The following is a 19,168-nucleotide window of genomic DNA, read 5'->3' as shown; positions in this document are numbered from 1 at the left end:
CTTCTAGCAGGTTTCCCCTCAGCCTCTGATGCTCCAGAAAAAAACAATCCAAGTTTGCCCAACCTCTCGTAGGAACATAGGAAACAGGTGCAGGAATAGGCCATTCAGCCCTTCGAGGCAACACATCGTCTAGAATCAGTATCCCGTTCCTGCTTTCTCCCCATATCCCTTGATTCCGATAGTCCTAAGAACTCTCTCCTTTTAGCTTATACCTTCTACCTCCTGCTGGCATTGTATTTTCTCTAATTTCATGGCCAAGAACTGACGTTGGACTTGACACAGCAAAGAGGGATGCTTTTCAGAAATCGTCACGTTTTAAGAGGGAAGTCCACTGGTGCCAGAGAATGCTTCAGAAGCTGATTTGCAGCCTGTATTCCTCAATGCTTCTGCCCTCTGCATCCCAAGCATTCTTGAATTAAATTAAATCCATTCACAGTACAAACATTAGCTCAAAATTTCAGAATTCACCATTCAATGTTATTCTTTAGGATGAAAGTCTGCTGTAATCCCAATTTAAATCAGCAACATAATCTTTAAAGGCTCAATTTTACGAAACACTCATCATTTGGTCATTTGCAAAATATATGTTTGCATTCTTAATCTTCATTATTCCAACCTGACAGATTTGAACAACATACTGGAAAAAAAATGGAAATAGCTGAAGTAACTATTTATCTAAATTGTTTGAAGGTATTGGCAAAACATGTCAGGATCAGGTCAATGCTCACAAGTTAGCAAGCCATCACTGCACAAAACAGAGTAAAAGCACTGTAATCTTGCAGCTCCAATGCGTTCTCTAATGTGGCCACCTCTTTGCTTGTTAATCTCTTCACACAACATTAAATCCCACAGAGGCAAATAGGTGCTTTGGGCACCGTCTACATTTCACAAAGCATTTAAGATCAGCTTTGCTCCCCTAAAGTCCTGCCTAAACAAAAACACACTTCCCTTCTAAGAAAGACAGTAATGTTTAAGTGCTCCAAGCTCTTTTGTTTCTCTTGCTATTTCTGCACGCTTGCTGGTGCCTCATTTATATACAAAACCACTCAAGCATCGTAGAGTGCCGTGTCATTGAAAACATCTGGGTAATTGCCATCATTTCATCATGACAAACAAAAAGACATCCATTTAACTGTCCCTTGAAGAGTGTCAGCCAAGAGATGCAAGAAATGAATCGGATAAAATTATGATGGCTGCTGTTTGGCTGTGGGAGTTTGGAGGGGAGAGGGGGGTGGGTAATGGTTTGGAGAGGGAGATAGAAGGTTGCAAGGAAGTAGTCTATTTAACAAGAAAAGGTACAGGGGAAGAGAGTAGAAGACCCCCACTGTGTCAACAGCCATTTATTGTCCAATTCCATCCCCGACAACAGCCTATTTAGTTTAGTTTAGCTTTTTAGATTTAGAGATACAGCGCGGAAACAGGCCCTTCGGCCCACCGGGTCTGCGCCGCCCAGCGATCCCCGCACATTAACACTATCCTACACACACTAGGGACAATTTTTACATTTATCCAGTCAATTAACCTACATACCTGTACGTCTTTGGAGTGTGGGAGGAAACCGAAGATCTCGGAGAAAACCCACGCAGGTCACGGGGAGAACATACAAACTCCGTACAATCGGCACCCGTAGTCAGGATCGAACCTGAGTCTCCGGCGCTGCATTCGCTGTAAGGCAGCAACTCTACCGCTGCGCCACCGTGCTGTCTTTATTGTCACATGTGCTGAGGTGCAGTGAAAACTTTTTGTTGTTGCGTGCTATCCAGTCAGTGGGAAGACTACACATGATTACAATCGAGCCATCAACAGTGCACAGATACATGATAAAGGGAATAACGTTTAGTGCAAGATAAAGTCCAGTAAAGTCCGATTAAAAATAGTCCGAGGATCTCCCATGAGGTAGATAGTAGCTCAGGACTGCTCACTAGTTGTTTTTGGACGCAGGAATGCCGTCCTCTAAAATAATTTAAACTGCCATCAACATGAGGCAGAAGAGTGGCACAGCCGCTGCCTCACAGCGCCAGAGACCCAGGTTCGATCCTAACCTCGGCTGCTGTTTGTGTGGAGGTTGCACGTTCTCCCCTGTAACCACGAGGGTCCTCTCCAGGTGCTCTGGTTTCCTCCCACATCCCGAAGACATGCTTGTTTTGTAGGTTAATTGGCTTCTGTAAATTGTTCCTGGTGTAGGATAGTGTTAGTGTACAGAGTGTTCACTGGTCAGCGCAAATTCGGTGGGTTTATAGGTAAATTAGCCTATGTAAATTGACCCGAGTATGTCGGACGTGGGATAACACAGTAGTGCACGGGCGATCGCTGGTCGGCATGGACTCAGTGGGCCGAAGGGCCTGTTTCAACGCTGACTCTGTCTCTCTATCCCTCTAAATATTACCCAAATTAAAAATATTAAAAGATATGTAATATAATTGATATTGAATGAAGTAAAACACATTTTTTTTTACCTGCATTTAACCACTTTGGTCTAGGTCAGAGTTAATTATGCCAACTGATGTGGGGCCAGATCTGAAGGGTCTGCCACCCCTCAGTTCACGATGACTAACATGTGCTTCCAACCTCAGAGATGTGTTCAGGAGGTCATTTCATTCCAGGGGCTGTAAAGGAGTTGTTAATCGTTGGAGGAGAGAAGTTGAGGTGGGAGGTGACATTAAGGTGAAAGGGGCAAGCATTTACACGAACCCGAGGGGCAACGTTTTCACTCAGAGGGTGGTGGATGTATGGAACGAGCTGCCTTGTGAAGTAGTTGAGAAAAGTACAATAACACCATTCAAAAGACATTTGGACAGGAACATAGATAGGAAAGGTTTAGAGGGAAATGGGCCAAACACGGGCAAATGGGACTGGTTTAGATAGGGCATCTGAACGACTGAACGAGTTGGGCCAAGGGGCATGTTTCTAGGTCAGATGGGCTCCCCAATGCACAGACGTGAATGTCAGAAACATACTGGTACTCCAAAGTCAAGAGATTTTGTTGGCAAAGATACACACAAAGTGCTGGAGTAACTCAGCGGGTCAGGCAGCATCTGTGGAGATAAAGGATGGGTGACGTTTCAGGTTGGGATCCTTCTTCAGGCTTCGTTGGCAGTTATCTTTCTAACCAAAGACAAAAATATTTCAGCCCAATGAGAGACTTTATAAATTAAGTGGGGCGAAGCTGTTCCAAGTACATTAAGGCTGAGCAGATAATTGGGGGGGAAATGCCAAAAGGTTAAATGTGCTTTCTTTAAAAAAAAATCAACAAATAAATTGTAATCAGGCTGAAAAAGTAGAGAAAGCCAATTCATTTGTAATTATCAAAAGGGCGTCACATCTTTAATTTAAAAGATAAAGTTAGTAAAACGGAGAAAAACGTTAATTGGCATATCTTTCAGGGAAGTAGCAGAGCATATGGGAACACTGTCCCGAATGCAGTGTTCATTTTATGACTTTACGATGCATCGGAACCTGGATAAAATTAAAATCTAGATTTACAAGTTTTTAGGATTTTAATTTGATTTTATACTTTTTAGTTATTAGTTTATTAAATTAGTTGATTGATCATAAAATCAAAACAGAAAGGGGTATTATTGTTGGAAAAATTTGTTTTTAAGTGTAGCTGATTTTTAAATTGATATGCTTACCTTTTTGTCTACAAAACGCGGCACTGCTAATGAATTGCTGTAATAAAAGCCTGGGGGGAAAATAGGGTGGGCAATGAAAATAACATTGGCTCCAAAACTTGTTTATTTGTGTACTGAATGGGAAAAAAATTCCACTTTCACATTTGATATCATGCACATGGGTGGCACGGTGGCGCAGCGGCAGAGTTGCTGCCTCAGAGATCCGGGTTCCATCCTGACTACACATGCTGTCTGTGCAGAGTTTCCACGTTCTCCGCTTGGGTTTTCTCCGGGTGCTTCGGTTCTCTCCCACACTCCAAAGACGTGCAGGTTTGTAAGTTAATTGGCTTCCGTAAAAAATATATTGGCCCTAGTGTATAGGATAGAACTAGTGTATGGCTGATTGAATTGAATTGAATTGAATAATTTTTTATTTGCCAAGTATGTATACATACAAGGAATTTGCCTTGGTGCTTTGCTCGCAAGTAACAACACAATATACAGTAAACAATTAAGAATAAAACATTATAATTAAAACATGTGACAAATGAAATAAAATACCAGAGCAAAAGGAGGCTACAGACTTTTTGTTGTTGAGTAGAGCTACTGGTCGTGGAAAATAGCTGTTTTTAGCCCAGCCATAGGACCTGCTTTCATGCTGTATCTCTAAACTAAACTAAACTATACGCATTTTTTAGTTTAGGTTTATTGTTGTCATGTGTTCCGCGGTACAGTGAAAAGCTTTGTTTTGCATGCTATCCAATTAGATCAAATAATACTATACATGAACACAATCAAGGCAAACTCTAGTATAATTGATAGAGCAAAGGGGAAGATACAGAGTGCAGAATATAGTTCTCAGCATTGGAGCGCTACTAGCTGCTAATGGTAGTCTCAGAGAGCTCACTTTCAGCCCAATGAGTAGTGTGACAGATTCTCAGATTCTGATGGAGATGACAAACTCTATGAAGTACTACGTGACTGCTCTCAATGAGAGGGCAAGTAGATGACACCCACTCCTACTCACCCCACCAAATGTCTTGTTTCCTAGGCAGCTAAATTAATGCTTCTATGAAACAAACTCTTGTGACTGTTAAGACTTTAAAGATACAGAGCGGAAACAGGCCCCATTAAACCACCCAGCCAAGAGGGTGCCAATGTATTTTAGCCACCCTTCGTGCGTTTTGTTTAGTTTAGATTTACAGGGCGGAAACAGGCCATTCGACCCACCAAGTCCGTGCCGACCAGCAATCATCCGGTACACTAGCACTATCCTATGCACAAGAGACGATTTTACCAAAGCCAATTAACCTACAAACATGTCGGTCTTTGGAGCGTGGTAGGAAACCGGAGCATCCGGAGAGAAAACCCACGCGGTCACAGGAAGAACGTACAAACTCCGAACTGACAGCACCCATAGTCAGGATCAAACCCGGGTCACTGGCACTGTAACACAGCAACTCTATCGCTGCACCACTGTGCCGCCCATAAACAGAGCTTGTTTCCGTTGGAAGCAATGTTGAAATGGTGAGTGTTTGAAGGTAAACTATTCATTTTCAGCAATCATCAGATGAATTTGTGAAGGCACCACCAAACTTCTCATCTGGTACAATGCTACTGAGAAGGCCATTACTGTGAAGTGGACAAGTGTGGACATGGATGGCCTTTGAGATTTGTGTAGTTTTATGTCGTTTCATTTCACACTTTTGTGTCTTGCCAGCTGATGATGCACTGCCAAAACTCCAAACAGTATGGATAATTTTCTGCATTCACAGGATTCTATATGAAATTATAATCCTTTTTTCCTCCAAGCACACACCCTTTGAGAGCAGGTTCACAACATCTGATCCTGATCGAAATGTCACCTGTCCATGATGTCTCTTAGGGCTAGCGGAATCAAGGGATACGGGGAGAAGGCAGGAACTGGGTACTGAATGTGGATGATCAGCCATGATCACATTGAATGGCGGTGCTGGCTCGAAGGGCCGAACAGCCTCCTCATGCACCTATTTTTTATGCTTCTATGTGAAGAAAAAAAAGGAAATTAGGGGTCTTACCAATATCCTTGATTGAGCAGGTGGCAGGGCTGGGCGAGGGTGGAAGTGGGATGGAGGAGGGAGAATGAAATTATCTGAAGAAGGGTCTCGACCCGAAACGTCACCCATTCCTTCTCTCCCGAGATGCTGCCTGACCTGCTGAGTTACTCCAGCATTTTGTGAATAAATGAAATTATTGATAATGGTTAATCTTATTGCTTACCTGGCTCTTCCTACCACCACCGTCTGTGCCCACGGCTGCATCAATTCCATGAAGGATCCATTGTCAAAGAAGCCATTCTGCCATTGTCCTTTTTGTGCTGTATAAACAACATCAGCTGTGACTTTGTGCAACTTGTATTTCCATTTATGAATGAATGATTCATCCATGGCAACAGGCTCTTCAGTCCATGCCGATCGTCGATCACCCATCCACCCCATTTCTATGTTATTCCACTTTCTCGTCCATTCCTTACACTCCAAGGGGAATTTAGAGGCCGATTAATCTGCAAACCCGCATGTTTTTTGGGATGGGGGAGGAAAACCGGAGCACATGTTCTCCAGAGATGCTGCCTGACCTGCTGAGTTACTCCAGCACTCTTTGTCTATCTCTGGCGAACCTCACTGTATACCAGCTTTGTGCAGATCCAGCCGATAACCTACAACATGTTCTCCAGAAATAGACACAGAGTGCTGGAATAACTCAGTGGGTCAGGTAACATTTCTGGAGGAAGATTTCCTGACTCTCTGAGTTACTCCAGCACTTGTGTCCTTTTGTGCAAACCAGCATCTTCAGTTCCTTGTTTCCACAGAGGTTCACTAATTTATAGCCAAAGCCACTCACAACCGGTCCCATCACAGATAGAAGGTTCAGAATTATTTTTAAATTACGCACCTCGCCCTTTAAATACAATTATCGTTGCAACCATTTCCCAGACATGAAAATTAACTATGCTTCTCCTAAGCTCGTTCCTAGCTGACTGAAGTTGGGGGATAAAAAAATAAATTGATAGTGGGTTTGTAGGAATGGCTCAGTAAATTAGCTGGGTTACATGGATAAAAAACAATACATAGCACAAAAAGCAATTTAAACCCAGAGGTTTAGATAAGCAATCGTGTTGGCTTAATCACTTCAGCAAGTGTTTTAATCAAAAGTCAAACTGTAATTACCATATTGTTAGTCTACTTCTCAATCCATGTAGCTTCGACCCTGTGCTATAATGTTACCATCAATCCTGAAATTATCTTGAAGTCAGGTGTCGTTGGCTGCCTTTTACATTCCAAAGCTGTGTTTGTTGTCAATATGAAGAATATCACACTGCCATCTTCTGTAATAAATTACTTTAACTTTTAACCTATAGGAGATCTGAAGTAACTTATCGCTAGGAATCATCTGCTCTTTAAACCTCTCACTAAATTAGGAGCTGGAGTCACCAGAAACACTGCTGTGGCAGCGTTCTGGAGACATGTACAATTACCTGAATACAAGATAATGAATACTCAAACAAGTGGCTACTTTGGAGAAGCTGGGCATGTCTTTCTCTCGGTACTTAATTCTTTAAACCCACATAAAGAGCGTGCATCCATCAAGCTTCTTTGAAGCATTCTATGTATGTCACAAACAAAAAATTACATTGATATCACTACTTCTCTCGCCTCCAGCTCTTCACCCCTAACATCCCCTCCACCCCACTTTCAGTCTGAAGAAGGATCCCGACCCGAAACGTCACCCATCCTTTCTCTCCAGAGATGCTGCCTGATCCGCTGAGTTACTCCAGCCTTTTGTGCCTATCTCAAATCAAAAAGTATTAAGTTAATGTCACCTCTAACCTTGGTTACTCAAGTAAGAGTTCCCCACAATGCTGAAAATGCCCCCATTGTGTCATTTATTGTAACTGAAGCACACAATTTTATTGTCCTTACTTGGGTGAGATCGTCCCGACAGCATCCACCGAGGATTGTAGGGAGCTTTCGTTGGAATAAAGTCAATATTTCGGTCAACGGGATCCTTGGGTTTGAGGATGGGCACGGAACTTGAAATATTCTACAGACAAAATGATTTTTTAAACTCGCATAAAATAATTCCAGATCTACAAACAAGAAATTTCTACCTCAAGCACAATAAGGCAAATAAATAAGTATTTGAAAGTTCACCCATGGTGATTTTTTCCCCAGAAAACTTTGTCAAGACCAATAAAGGTTGCCCTTAGGTCAATAAGATAATCATTCAACAAAGGTACAAATATCCTTCTTCCAGTCACCTTCAACTAAATCTAGTTTAGTTTAGATATCTTGCACGAAAACAGAGCCTTCAGCCCACTGAATCCACGACGACCATCGATCACCCGTTCACACTAGATCTATGTATTCTCACTTTCCCATTAACACTTGGAGTAATTACAGAGGCCGACTTGAGACGTGGGAAGAAACCGGAGCACCCGGAGAAAACCCACACGGTCAGAGGGTGGGGCATCTTTCCACAATGCCTATACTTATAAAAGTCAGCTAAAGCAGTTAAAAAAAAAAATTCTACCAGATAAATTGTACTTCAGATTTTATTAAGGCTAATGTTCTCCCATGTCTATCTTTCAATCCTTAACACCTGTCAATTGTGTAAAGTTGTGGCTTATTGTTGATTAAAAGTGCATCAGTGCAAATCCTTGTTAAGTTTGCAAACCGTGAAAATTAGTAGCTACGTAGTTTGCAACTGTATCAATTAACGTAGATTGTGCCCGTAATAATAAATAGTGCATGTCATCACCTAGTAAATGCACAAAACAATTTATACAACATTGCCTCATAGGGCAGCTGTAGAGTTGGGCAGCGGTGGAGTCGCTGCCTCACAGCACCAGAGACCCAGGTTCCATCCTGACTAAGGGTGCTGTCTGCACGGAGTTTGCACGTTTTCCTCGACTGTACTGGTCACTTTCCTTGCCTGGTACATTAAAAGATCATGAAGATTTTTGCACAGCATCTCAAAATCGAAGTTAGAATACTGACCTTCGGCATGTAGGACAGCCACTGGAGAAGGATAACAACTCCCTCAAAGTCGTCGTAGACGGTTGTGTGGGTCACACCATTGTTGTACATGATCTGGACCCCACCCAGCTGGTTGTTGGACGTGTACACCTCTCGACCCAGCACCTTTGAGATTCGAAATCAAAAGCAATTTAAACATTGAAAATGACTTTTTAAAAAATCAAAAATAAACTTTATTCAGAATAGAAAATATATACAAAACAAAAATTGTCCAAAACACTCTTCATATCATCTCAATGTCTAAACATCCAATAGTGCCTGACCCAGTAGTGTTGACACCTATCTTTACACGAAACAGCCATCCCACTCATTTGGCCCCCTGGGGTGAGATCCTTTCCCTCGTTTGAGGGGTGTCCCCATTGGACTCATCCCCTCAATGTCCAGCAGCGGAAGGACCCTAGATTGTGGTTCTCCCATGCAGACCTTGCGTCCCTCACCACGTACTCCTGCAGTCCGGAATGGGCCAGTCGGCAACATTCCCTGACAGACATCTCATGGTGTTGGGAGACCAACACAGTTTTGGATCGACCAAAAAGCGGCTTTTGGCGTGTTCAAGATCTTCCAGCAGCATTAAGGCAGCACAGTGGCACAGCGGTACAGTTGCTTCCTTAGAGCGCCCAAAGACCCAGGTTCAATCCTGACTACGGTGCTTTCTGTACAGAGTTAGTACGTTATCCCCGTGACCGTGTGGGTTTTCTCCGGGTCCTCTAGTTTTCTCCCATACTCCAAAGACGTACAGGTGCGTAGGTTGTGTAGGAAAATAACTGCAGATGCTGGTACAAATCGAAGGAATCACAAAATGCTGGAGTAACTCAGCAGGTCAGGCAGCATCTCAGGAGAGAAGCAATGGGTGACTTTTCGTGTCGAGACCCTTCTTCAGACTGATGTAAGGGGGGCGGGACAAAGGAAGGATCTAGGTGGAGACAGGAGGATAGAGGGAGAACTGGGAAGGGGGTGGAGAAGAGAGGGACAGAGGAACTATAGTTCCTGTCTGACCTGCTGAGTTACTCCAGCATTTTGTGATATCTTCCAGGTGTGTAGGTTAATTGGTTTCTGTAAGTTGTACAAATTGTCTCCAGTGTGTGTAGGTTAATGTACGGGGTGATCGCTGGTCGGCGCGGACTCGGTGGGACTAAGGGCCGGGTTCCGCGCCGCATCTCTTAAGTCTAAAGTCACTTGATGTCAGTCTGCAAATGTGTACCAATAACATTAAAACAAGTTTATCCCAGCTTTGATGACTCAGCGGCAGCATGCCATTCTAACCCAGGTAGGAAGGCACCCATTGCAGCAGGGTGAACCTTGCTCAGGGTGTGTGCGCAGCATGCAGAATGAGACTGGGGTGAGTTGGTCTTGGTTGCAGCATCTTCTGGTAACACAATCTGGTAAAGAAGGGTATATTGTATGTATATTCAATGTTCAGATAAGAAGAATGGGCAGGTGACATAAATGCAAGAAAATCAGGGAAATACTACTCAAATCATCTGAAAAATAACAACTGTGAGAATATACTTGGTATCCAAGGCGATACAAATTCTCAGATGACAATTCTCGAATATTTTACTGTGTCTTAAAAATCAAAAATATAAATGCCATTGCTCATTCCCTGGTCAACTTTAATCAGTATGTTCAACGAGCAGATGAATTTACCTAGATATGCCTTTCATAGATTGTACGTTTAGAAGGGAGGTGAGGAGGAATTTCTTTGGTCAGAGGGTGGTGAATCTGTGGATTTTATTGCCACAGACAGTTGTGGAGAAGCCAAATCATTGGGTATTTTTAAGGCGGAGATTGACAGATCGGTAAGGGTTACGTGTAGAAGGCAGGAGAATGGGGTTGCGAGTGAAGATAGATCAGCTATAATTGAATGGCCTGTCAAAGCCGCCACAGCCAGACATAATAACAGCTTTTTTCCCCAAGTAGTAGCTCAACTCAATAACCAAAAGTCTGTAGCCTCTTTTTGCTCTGGTTTATTTCATTCAGATTGTTAAACTATAATGTTTTATTCTTAATGTTTTAATGTTTTATGCTTTATTCTTAATTGTTTACTATGTTCGTGTTGTTACTTGCGAGCAGAGCACCAAGGCACATTCCCTGTATGTGTATATACTTGGCCAATAAACTTATTCAATTCAATGCAATGACTTACGAACTTAGGCAATACGGCGGTACAAAAATCGTAGCGCTTTGGTGTACCGTCTTGGAGGAGTAGGGTTTGTAAGTTAAACTTTGGAATCTTCCGTACATACACACATACATCCCTACATACGAACGCAGAGTTTTAGTATTATATAGATTTGTGTAGATATATGGATAAGAAGGGATTTGAGAGCGGACCAAATGGGACTAGCCCACTATGCCAACTTGGATGGCATGGAAAAGGTAGGGCCTTCTCCCTGCTTCCTTTCCTGGTTCTATGACTATAAAAGCAATACCCCTTTCTGAGGTAAAGTCTCCAGATCTTGTGGCACAGTGGCGCAGCTAGAGTGTTGCTGCCTCACAGCGCCAGAAACTCGGGTTTGACCCTGACTACGGGTGCTGTCGGTGCGGAGTTTGTACGTTCTCCCTGTGACTGCGTGGGATTCTTCCCGGGGGCTTCGGTTTCCTCCCACTCTCCACAGACGTACAGGTTTGTAGATTAATTGGCATCGGTAAAAATTGTCCCTAGTGTGTGTGTGGGATAGTGTTAGTGACCGGGGTGATCGCTGGTCGGCACGGACTTGGTGGGCCGATGGTCCTATTTCTGCGCAGTATCTCTAAAGTCTATAAAGTATGACAAGGTCCCCGATTCAATTCTAAATTGTATGCATTTATCAATCGTTAATAATAGTAGTGACGCCATAGATGGAGGCATCCTGCCGGTAATACTGACTCGGATAATGCCGCAATATGCCCTTCCACCCAACCACGGGGAAAAGGACATTATCTATTATTTTCTGCCATGTGTCCATGCCAAAGGGACAAGCAGGGAATTCAGAGGCATGAACAGAACTAAGCATCGCTGTGAATCACTTTCTGGTCCAGTATTCTCACTGAGATGATCGTCAGAAAGTACTCGAGATCAGTACTGAGTGGAATCATATTTAACAGCAGTCAACTTAAAGCAGGGGAAGAGAAGAGCAATTGGCACTGTGGACCATGTTAACGTGAAAAGCATTTTCACATTTACAGCATGTGAAAATTAAAACATCGAGTAACAGTGAATTTGTGCTTCAGGAAACATTTTGACATTGTTGTGTATAGAGGTCACAGATTCCCAGCCACATTGCGCAGTGATAAAATATGCTGAGAGTGTTAGCAGAATTCCCCACATCCAGACTTGGCACTGGATTTAAAGACTTACTGGCATTGCCCAGTAGGGTTGCCAACTTCCTCACTCCCAAATACGGGACAAGGTGATGTCACCGCCCCGCGCCCCATGTGACCTCACCCGGCCAGCGGCCACGTGCTCCACCAATGGCGGCCGCCATTGGTGGAGCGGGAGCACGTGGCCGCTGGCTGGGTGAGGTCACGTGGGGCGGTGACGTCACCCTTTGTCCCTTATTTGGGAGTGAGGAAGTTGGCAACCCTATTAATAGTGGGACAAAGGAGGTCCTGTACGGGACAAACCAATTTAGCCCATAATACGGGATGTGCAGGCTAATACGGGACAGTTGGCAATCCTACTGCCCAGGCTGCTCTCCGTATCACTCAGATGGCAAAACACTTGAACTACATCTGCCTGTGATTGTCACAATGAGGCGACTATTTTCAAGCCACACTGTAACCATTCTTGTTTAGTTTAGAGGTAGAGCATGGAAACAGGCCGTTCAGCCGAACGAGTCAGCGCCGACCAGAGATCACCTCATACATCAGCACTATCCTACACATTAGGGACAATTTACAAATTTAAAAAAGCCAATTAACGCACAAACTTGTACGTCTTTGGAATGTGGGAGCAAACCGGAGCACCCGGAGAAAACCCACAGGTCACGGGGAGAACGTGCAAACTCCGTACAGACAGCGGCCGTAGTCAGGATTGAACCCGGGTCTCTGGCGCTGTGAGGCAGCAACTCCATCGCTGCGCCACTGTGCCACCGCCAGTTTAAAACATTGAGTGCAAGTAAATTTGTGCTTCAAGTAACATTTTGACATTGTTGTGAATAGAGGCAATAGTTTTCCAGCCAATTTATGCAGTGGCATACGATTGCCACTACAATTCCCCACTTCCAGACATGGCACTGGACCTAAAGGCTTTCTAGGCATTGCCCAGACTAGTAAGGTGGCTGCTCTCCATTTCACTCAGTTGGCAAGAGACTTGCGCTACATCTGCCTGTGATGATGCTTGCCTGCAGATGCAAATCAAATATCGATTCTAAAGCTCTCGGTGTGAAGCAGCAGCTTTGCGGGTTCCAGCAGCACTGAACGGTAATACCGTCCCTGCTCTCTGTCCATACCCTAGGGGTGGAATCCAAAGGATGCCAGGAGTCGGCAGCGGCTCGACATTCTGCCTGGCAGTGTAGGCATTTGTAATAACACTTCTGTGCCATGGGTAGTTTATTTTATGAGGAGGGCAGCACATCACTGCAAGCCAAACACATCAGTCTGGCACAGTCTGCAATAAAACACAGCCTGAGATCTCGACTGCATCGGAAAGATATACCGCGCTATAAAAACCAGCAGCACAGTTTATGCAGTAAACAAGCTCAGCTCTTCTCCCTCTCTGTGGCAAAGTCTCCTCAGCCCAGGTTCCTCATTACACGATTTATGCCATGATAATTCTAAACACACAGGATGATAGCTCACCTGTGACAGTGAATTACCGGTGTTCTCCCACCAGTGTGAAAGACCCATAACTCACCGACACTGCAGGTGTAAGCAAGAGTTTACGATGAGGTTTTCACACACAAGTTTAAAGGAAGATATTCGCTATTTCTGGAAAATACTTGAACTGCTCTAAAATTATAACGCCTAAATTAAATAGTAAAAATTAAATACCTTACATCAAAAGTTCTTCCCAGAATAAATCTCAGAAGTGAAGTTACTATAGTCATGCAGGTGAAGAAACCACACTATACCATAATGAGGCATGTTACAATCTAGCTAGTTTAGTTTAGTTTAGAGACACAGCACGGAAACACGTTCTTCGGCCCACCAAGTCCGCGCTGTTCAGTGATCCCCGCATGTCAACATCCTACACACACTAGGGACAATTTACAATTTTTGCCAAAGCCAATTAACCTACAAACCTGTACGTCATTGGAGTGTGGGAGGAAACCGGAGCAACTGGGGAAAACCCATGCAGTCACAGGGAGAACATACGAATTTGTACAAACAGCACCAATGGTCAGGATCGAACCCGGGTCTCTGGGGCTGTGAGGCAGCAACTCTACTGCTGCGCCACCGTGCCATCCCACGGTGTTAATGTTACATACATAGTCAGACATAGTTCATGTATTTTGTTACCATTGCTTGAGACACACTGGCATACACATGTCTGGTAATCTTCCAATTCTTTTTGGAACTGTGCCTTTGCAGGTCATTTGACTTGCAAAGTAGACAAATGAGAGCTTACTTTAACATCTCAAGGTAAGTGGTAATTCAAAAAGCAACAAGTAGTTCTACAACCTTCACCTAGCTGTGTGTGGTTGCAAATTACTTCATATTTTCTCACGGGTTTTAACCTGCTACTTTTATTCGTTGGACCTTTCTATCTTGCTCTTGCCAATGTGAACCATTTACTTATCAACAGAGGCACAGCTGGTGAAGCTGCTGCCTCACAGAGGTACTGACCCAGGCTCGATCCTGACCTCAGGTGCTGACTGTGGGGAGATAGTTTAGTTTAGTTTAGTTTATTGTCAAGTGAACAGTGAAAAGCTTTTTGTTGCCTGCTATCCAGTCAGCAGAAAGACTATTCGTGATTACAATCGAGCCGTCAATAGTTTGCATCTTCTTCCTGTGACCGCATGAGTTTCCTCCGGGTGCTCTGGTTTCCTCCCACATCCCAAAGACGTGCAGGTTTGTAGGTTAATCTCCCTCTGTAAATTGCCCCTAGTGTGTAGGGAGTGCATGAGAAAGTGGGATAACGTAAAATTAGTGTGAACGCGTGATTGATGGTCGGCGTGGATCGGTGGGCACAAGGCATCTTTCTAAGTTTCTGCACCAGTAATAAGCTAGCACCGAATAAAGACCGATTGCAACAAATATGCAATTTCACATCAACAAACCAACAGAAAACGACATTAATACATCACAAAGATAGACACAGAGTGCTGGAGTAACTCAGGGGGTCAGGCAGCATCTCTGGAGAAAAAGGATAGGTGACATTTTGGGTCGGGACCCTTTTTCAGACTGAAAGTAGGGCATGGTGGTGGTGGGGTGGGGAGGAAGGTAGAGACCTGGAAGCGAGACCAGGACCAACCAAGGCCGGCCACAAATGACCTCAGGCAGGGTGGTGCCTGTAGGTCCATTGTTGGGTAGGGAAGGTGTGATCTCAAGTGAAGTAATGTGGAGAACTGTGGAACGGGTAAAACGACTAGGGGGAAGGGGATGGGAGTGTAAAATGAAGTTACTTAAAATGAGAGAATCCAATGTTCATACTGCTGGGTTGTAAGCTACCCACACAAAATACGAGTCTCCTTCATACTCTTGGTTTCAATTCACTGTTCCCCCAATTTTCAACCGGCCCTACTTTGGCATCAAAATATTCCAAGGCTCTTCGCATAATGATTTTACTCAGGGCTTTTCTCGCCGACAAAGAAGTTGTTCCTGCACACATAGAACTATTCACACAAGGCTTTTGGCTTTTGGCAACCATACGTTAATCGAGATATGAACTATTTAGGGGTGCTGATCTGCCGTACCAGCGCATACTGCCATAAAAAAAGCACTGACATTAGACTTTAGAGATACAGAGTGGGAACATACCCAAGTCCATGCCGACCAGCGATCACCCCGTACACTCACACTGTCCTGCACACCAGGAACAATTTACAATTTCTTGTAGAATGTTCCTTTTGGGTTTGTCAAGAAAATATCTGCTACTTTCTACACCAAAGCATTTTAACATTCATGCCACCACTCCGTGAGTTAGTCACTTCATTTTGCAATTACCACTTCTCTTATGAAATTAATATATTAGCCACTACATTTAACATAACTAAACTTTCATCAGTTTACTAATTATATTCAATTAGTGATCTACTGATATTTAATTATTTTTTTAAAATCCACATTTACAATATGTTTTATAAACTAATTGCGTTCTCAAAGGTGTTAATCACATTTTGGCCAAATCTATGTTCTCAGCTCTTTCCTTTTGAAAAACAACTATTTTCTCCCTTAGAACTATGAAAGGAGATTAAATAATGTTTCTTTTTAAATTTCAAACCATGTTTCAGTCATGCAGCTACAGTGGGGAGAAACAAAAAGTTTGACACAATTTGACCTGGTTAGCTCAATATACACAGATGAGATTATGGTGGCACAGTGGCGCAGCGGCAGAATTGCTGCCTTACAGCGCCAAAGACCCGGGTTCAATCATGACCACGGGTGCTGTCTGTACGGAGTTTGTATGTTCTCCCTGTGATCACCGTCTATATCTCTCGTTTCCCTTATCCCTAACCAGACTGAATTAGGGTCTCGACCCGAAACGTCACCCATTCCTTCTCTCCAGAGGTGCTGCCTGTTCCGCTGAGTTACTCCAGCATTTTGTGTCTACCTTCAGTTTAAACCAGCATCTGCAGTTCCTTCTTACACATAATCAAAGACTTATCCCACCCAAGTCATTCCAAACAGAAGCAAGGGATGTGGGGAGAAAGCAGGAACAGGGTACTGATTCTCGATGATCAGCCATGATCATATTGAATGGCGGTGTTGTCTCGAAGGGCCGAATGGCCGACTCCTGCACCTATTTTCTATGTTTCTTCCTACTTTTTCCCTTCTTCTATCAGACCTGAACAATCCATCCATAAGCTAGGGTACCGTCTGATTCACCTCTACCCCTTTGCGGACATTGGACTTTGTCTCTGGAACTGATGCGCTACAATGCTGAGAACTATATTCTGCACTCTGTATCTTCCCCTTTGCTCTACCTATTGCACTTGGGTTTGGCTTGATTGTATTTATGTATAGTATTGTGTGAACTGTTTGGATAGCATGCAGAACAAAGCTTTTCACTGCACCTCGGGTGCAAGTGACAATAATAAACCTTATCCTACAGCACCCAAACTGGAGGCTCCACTTGGGTGGGGCATTAACTATTGAAAATAAGGTTGCAAGATAAAAAATTGTATAAAAAGAAACAGATAAGAAAATAAAAGCGGGTGGAGACTATTAGAACCCTTATGCTACCGTGTCTATCACAGCTGATTTTTGACCAATGCCATATCAGTCGATTCCTTTATATCCAAATAAAAATTGAAAAGCCTTTATAGAATAAGGCAATGTCCGGGATGAAAATGTTTAAGACTAGAAGGCAGAACTTTAAGGTTAAAGGAAATGTGTGGGGCACGTTATTTTGACATGGACAGTGGTGGGGGCCTGAAACCTACTGCCAGGAGTGCTGGTGGAGGGATACAATGATGATATTTATGAGGCTTTATGACAGGCACAAGGGTCATGCAGGGAATGGAGGGATATGCAGGGAATGGAGGGTCATGCAGGGAATGGAAGGATATGGAGGGATATGAATCACGTACAGGCAGAGATTAGTTTATCTTGGCATTATGTTTGGCACGGACATTGTGGGCCAAACAGCCAGATTCTGTGCTGTACTGTTCTGTGTTCTATGAATGTACCTTTATTTGGTTTGGAGATGAGGTTCTGAACAATAGCTCTGGATTTAAAAGGTTTCCAAAAGATAAAATTGTGCTTCAACTGTTGCTGCAGATATGGTTGATAAAGAAATGAGAATTAAACTATAACTTGTCAGCACTCAACCACAAAATAGTTTCACCCTAACCATTCCTTTCGGAGATGCTCCCTGACCCGCTGAGTTACTCCAACACTTTGTGTCTTGTTCTACATTTCTCTCACTTGAGTTGTGGAGACTCAACATGACAGAAACTGGGAGCAAAAGTACTTCACAGTCAATGGCTTTAAAGCATGGGACTTAACATCACTATACAAAAGCTTGACCCATCTGTGTCATATTCTCATCTTATTCATTTTACACTTATACCATAACCTTAAGTTGGAAGACACAAAGTGCTTGAGTAACTCAGTGGGTCAGGCAGCAACTCTGGAGAAAATGGATAGGTGACGTTTCTGGTCGGGGCCCTAAACATCATATATCCATGTTCTCCAGAGATGCTGAGTTACTCCAACACTTTTAATATTTTTTTTGTAAACTAGCATCTGCAGTTCCTTGTGCCTCCAACCTGACGTTGGAGTTTAGCTGTGTCTGATGTGCTGCTACATTTTGGCATTTCAAACGATGAGTTGGGGATTTGTTAAGATAACGTGAAAGGAAAGAAGCAATGAATACAACAAACCTGAATAAGCCTAAGGGAGCCCAACTCATTCTTACTATTGAGGGCGTGCAGCGTAGGTTTACTAGGTTAATTCCCGGAATGGCGGGACTGTCATATATTGACTGGAGCGACTAGGCTTGTATACACTGGAATTTAGAAGGATGAGAGGGGATCTTATCGAAACGTATAAGATTATTAAGGGGTTGGACACGTTAGAGGCAGGAAACATGTTCCCAATGTTGGGGGAGTCCAGAACAAGGGGCCACAGTTTAAGAATAAGGGGTAGGCCATTTAGAACTGAGATGAGGAAAAACTTTTTCAGTCAGAGAGTTGTGAATCTGTGGAATTCTCTGCCTCAGAAGGCAGTGGAGGCCAATTCTCTGAATGCATTCAAGAGAGAGCTAGATAGAGCTCTTAAGGATAGCGGAGTCAGGGGGTATGGGGAGAAGGCAGGAACGGGGTACTGATTGAGAATGATCAGCCATGATCACATTGAATGGCGGTGCTGGGTCGAAGGGCCTCCTCCTGCACCTATTGTCTATTGTCTAACTATTAGTACAAATCCTTCAAGTCTGAAGAAATGGTCCCAACCTGAAATGTCACTGAATCAATCCCTCCACAAATGCTGCCTGACCCACCAAGTTCCTACAGCACTTTGTGTTTTGTATTTGAACAAACCCAACAAGTTTGGGTCTATGACTCTAAGTTTCATATTTTTCAATCTCCAGACACTGTGCATCTCCACTTGGAGCATCAGTGCCCGAGGAAGAATAGTTTTTACTCTTGTACGTTAGGAATTTAATCTTGAAGCCAAGAAGTCGCATTGGTTATGAGCCCACCTTCAATTGTGTGCATTAGTTTAGTTTAGTTTAGTTTAGACGTTCAACATGTAAACAGGCTCTTTGGCCCTCCGAGTCTACGCCAACCATCGATCACCCGTTCACACTAGTTCAATGTTATTCCACTTTCTCATCCACTCCCTACGCACTAGGGGCAATTTTACAGAGGCCAATTAACCTACAAACCCACATGC

At 43.5% G+C, this 19,168-nt stretch overlaps 1 protein-coding gene across 2 annotated transcripts in view; it reads right to left on the bottom strand.

Moving 5' to 3' along the window:
• Window positions 1-19,168, bottom strand: part of acaca (acetyl-CoA carboxylase alpha) — a 222,738-nt gene that overhangs the window by 45,843 nt on the left and 157,727 nt on the right. For both annotated transcript variants that reach the window (XM_078422758.1, XM_078422759.1), the window contains exons 45-47: window positions 8,648-8,791; window positions 7,571-7,691; window positions 5,871-5,967 (exon numbers count right to left, since the gene is read on the bottom strand). In XM_078422758.1, coding sequence (XP_078278884.1) covers window positions 5,871-5,967; window positions 7,571-7,691; window positions 8,648-8,791 — 362 coding nt within the window. The remainder of the gene's footprint in view (window positions 1-5,870; window positions 5,968-7,570; window positions 7,692-8,647; window positions 8,792-19,168) is intronic.

The sequence above is a fragment of the Rhinoraja longicauda genome, chromosome 26, assembly GCF_053455715.1.
Source record: "Rhinoraja longicauda isolate Sanriku21f chromosome 26, sRhiLon1.1, whole genome shotgun sequence".
NCBI lineage: Eukaryota > Metazoa > Chordata > Chondrichthyes > Rajiformes > Arhynchobatidae > Rhinoraja > Rhinoraja longicauda.
The sequence above is the reverse complement of the archived record's forward strand: the minus strand, read 5'-3'. Positions and strand labels throughout refer to the sequence as shown.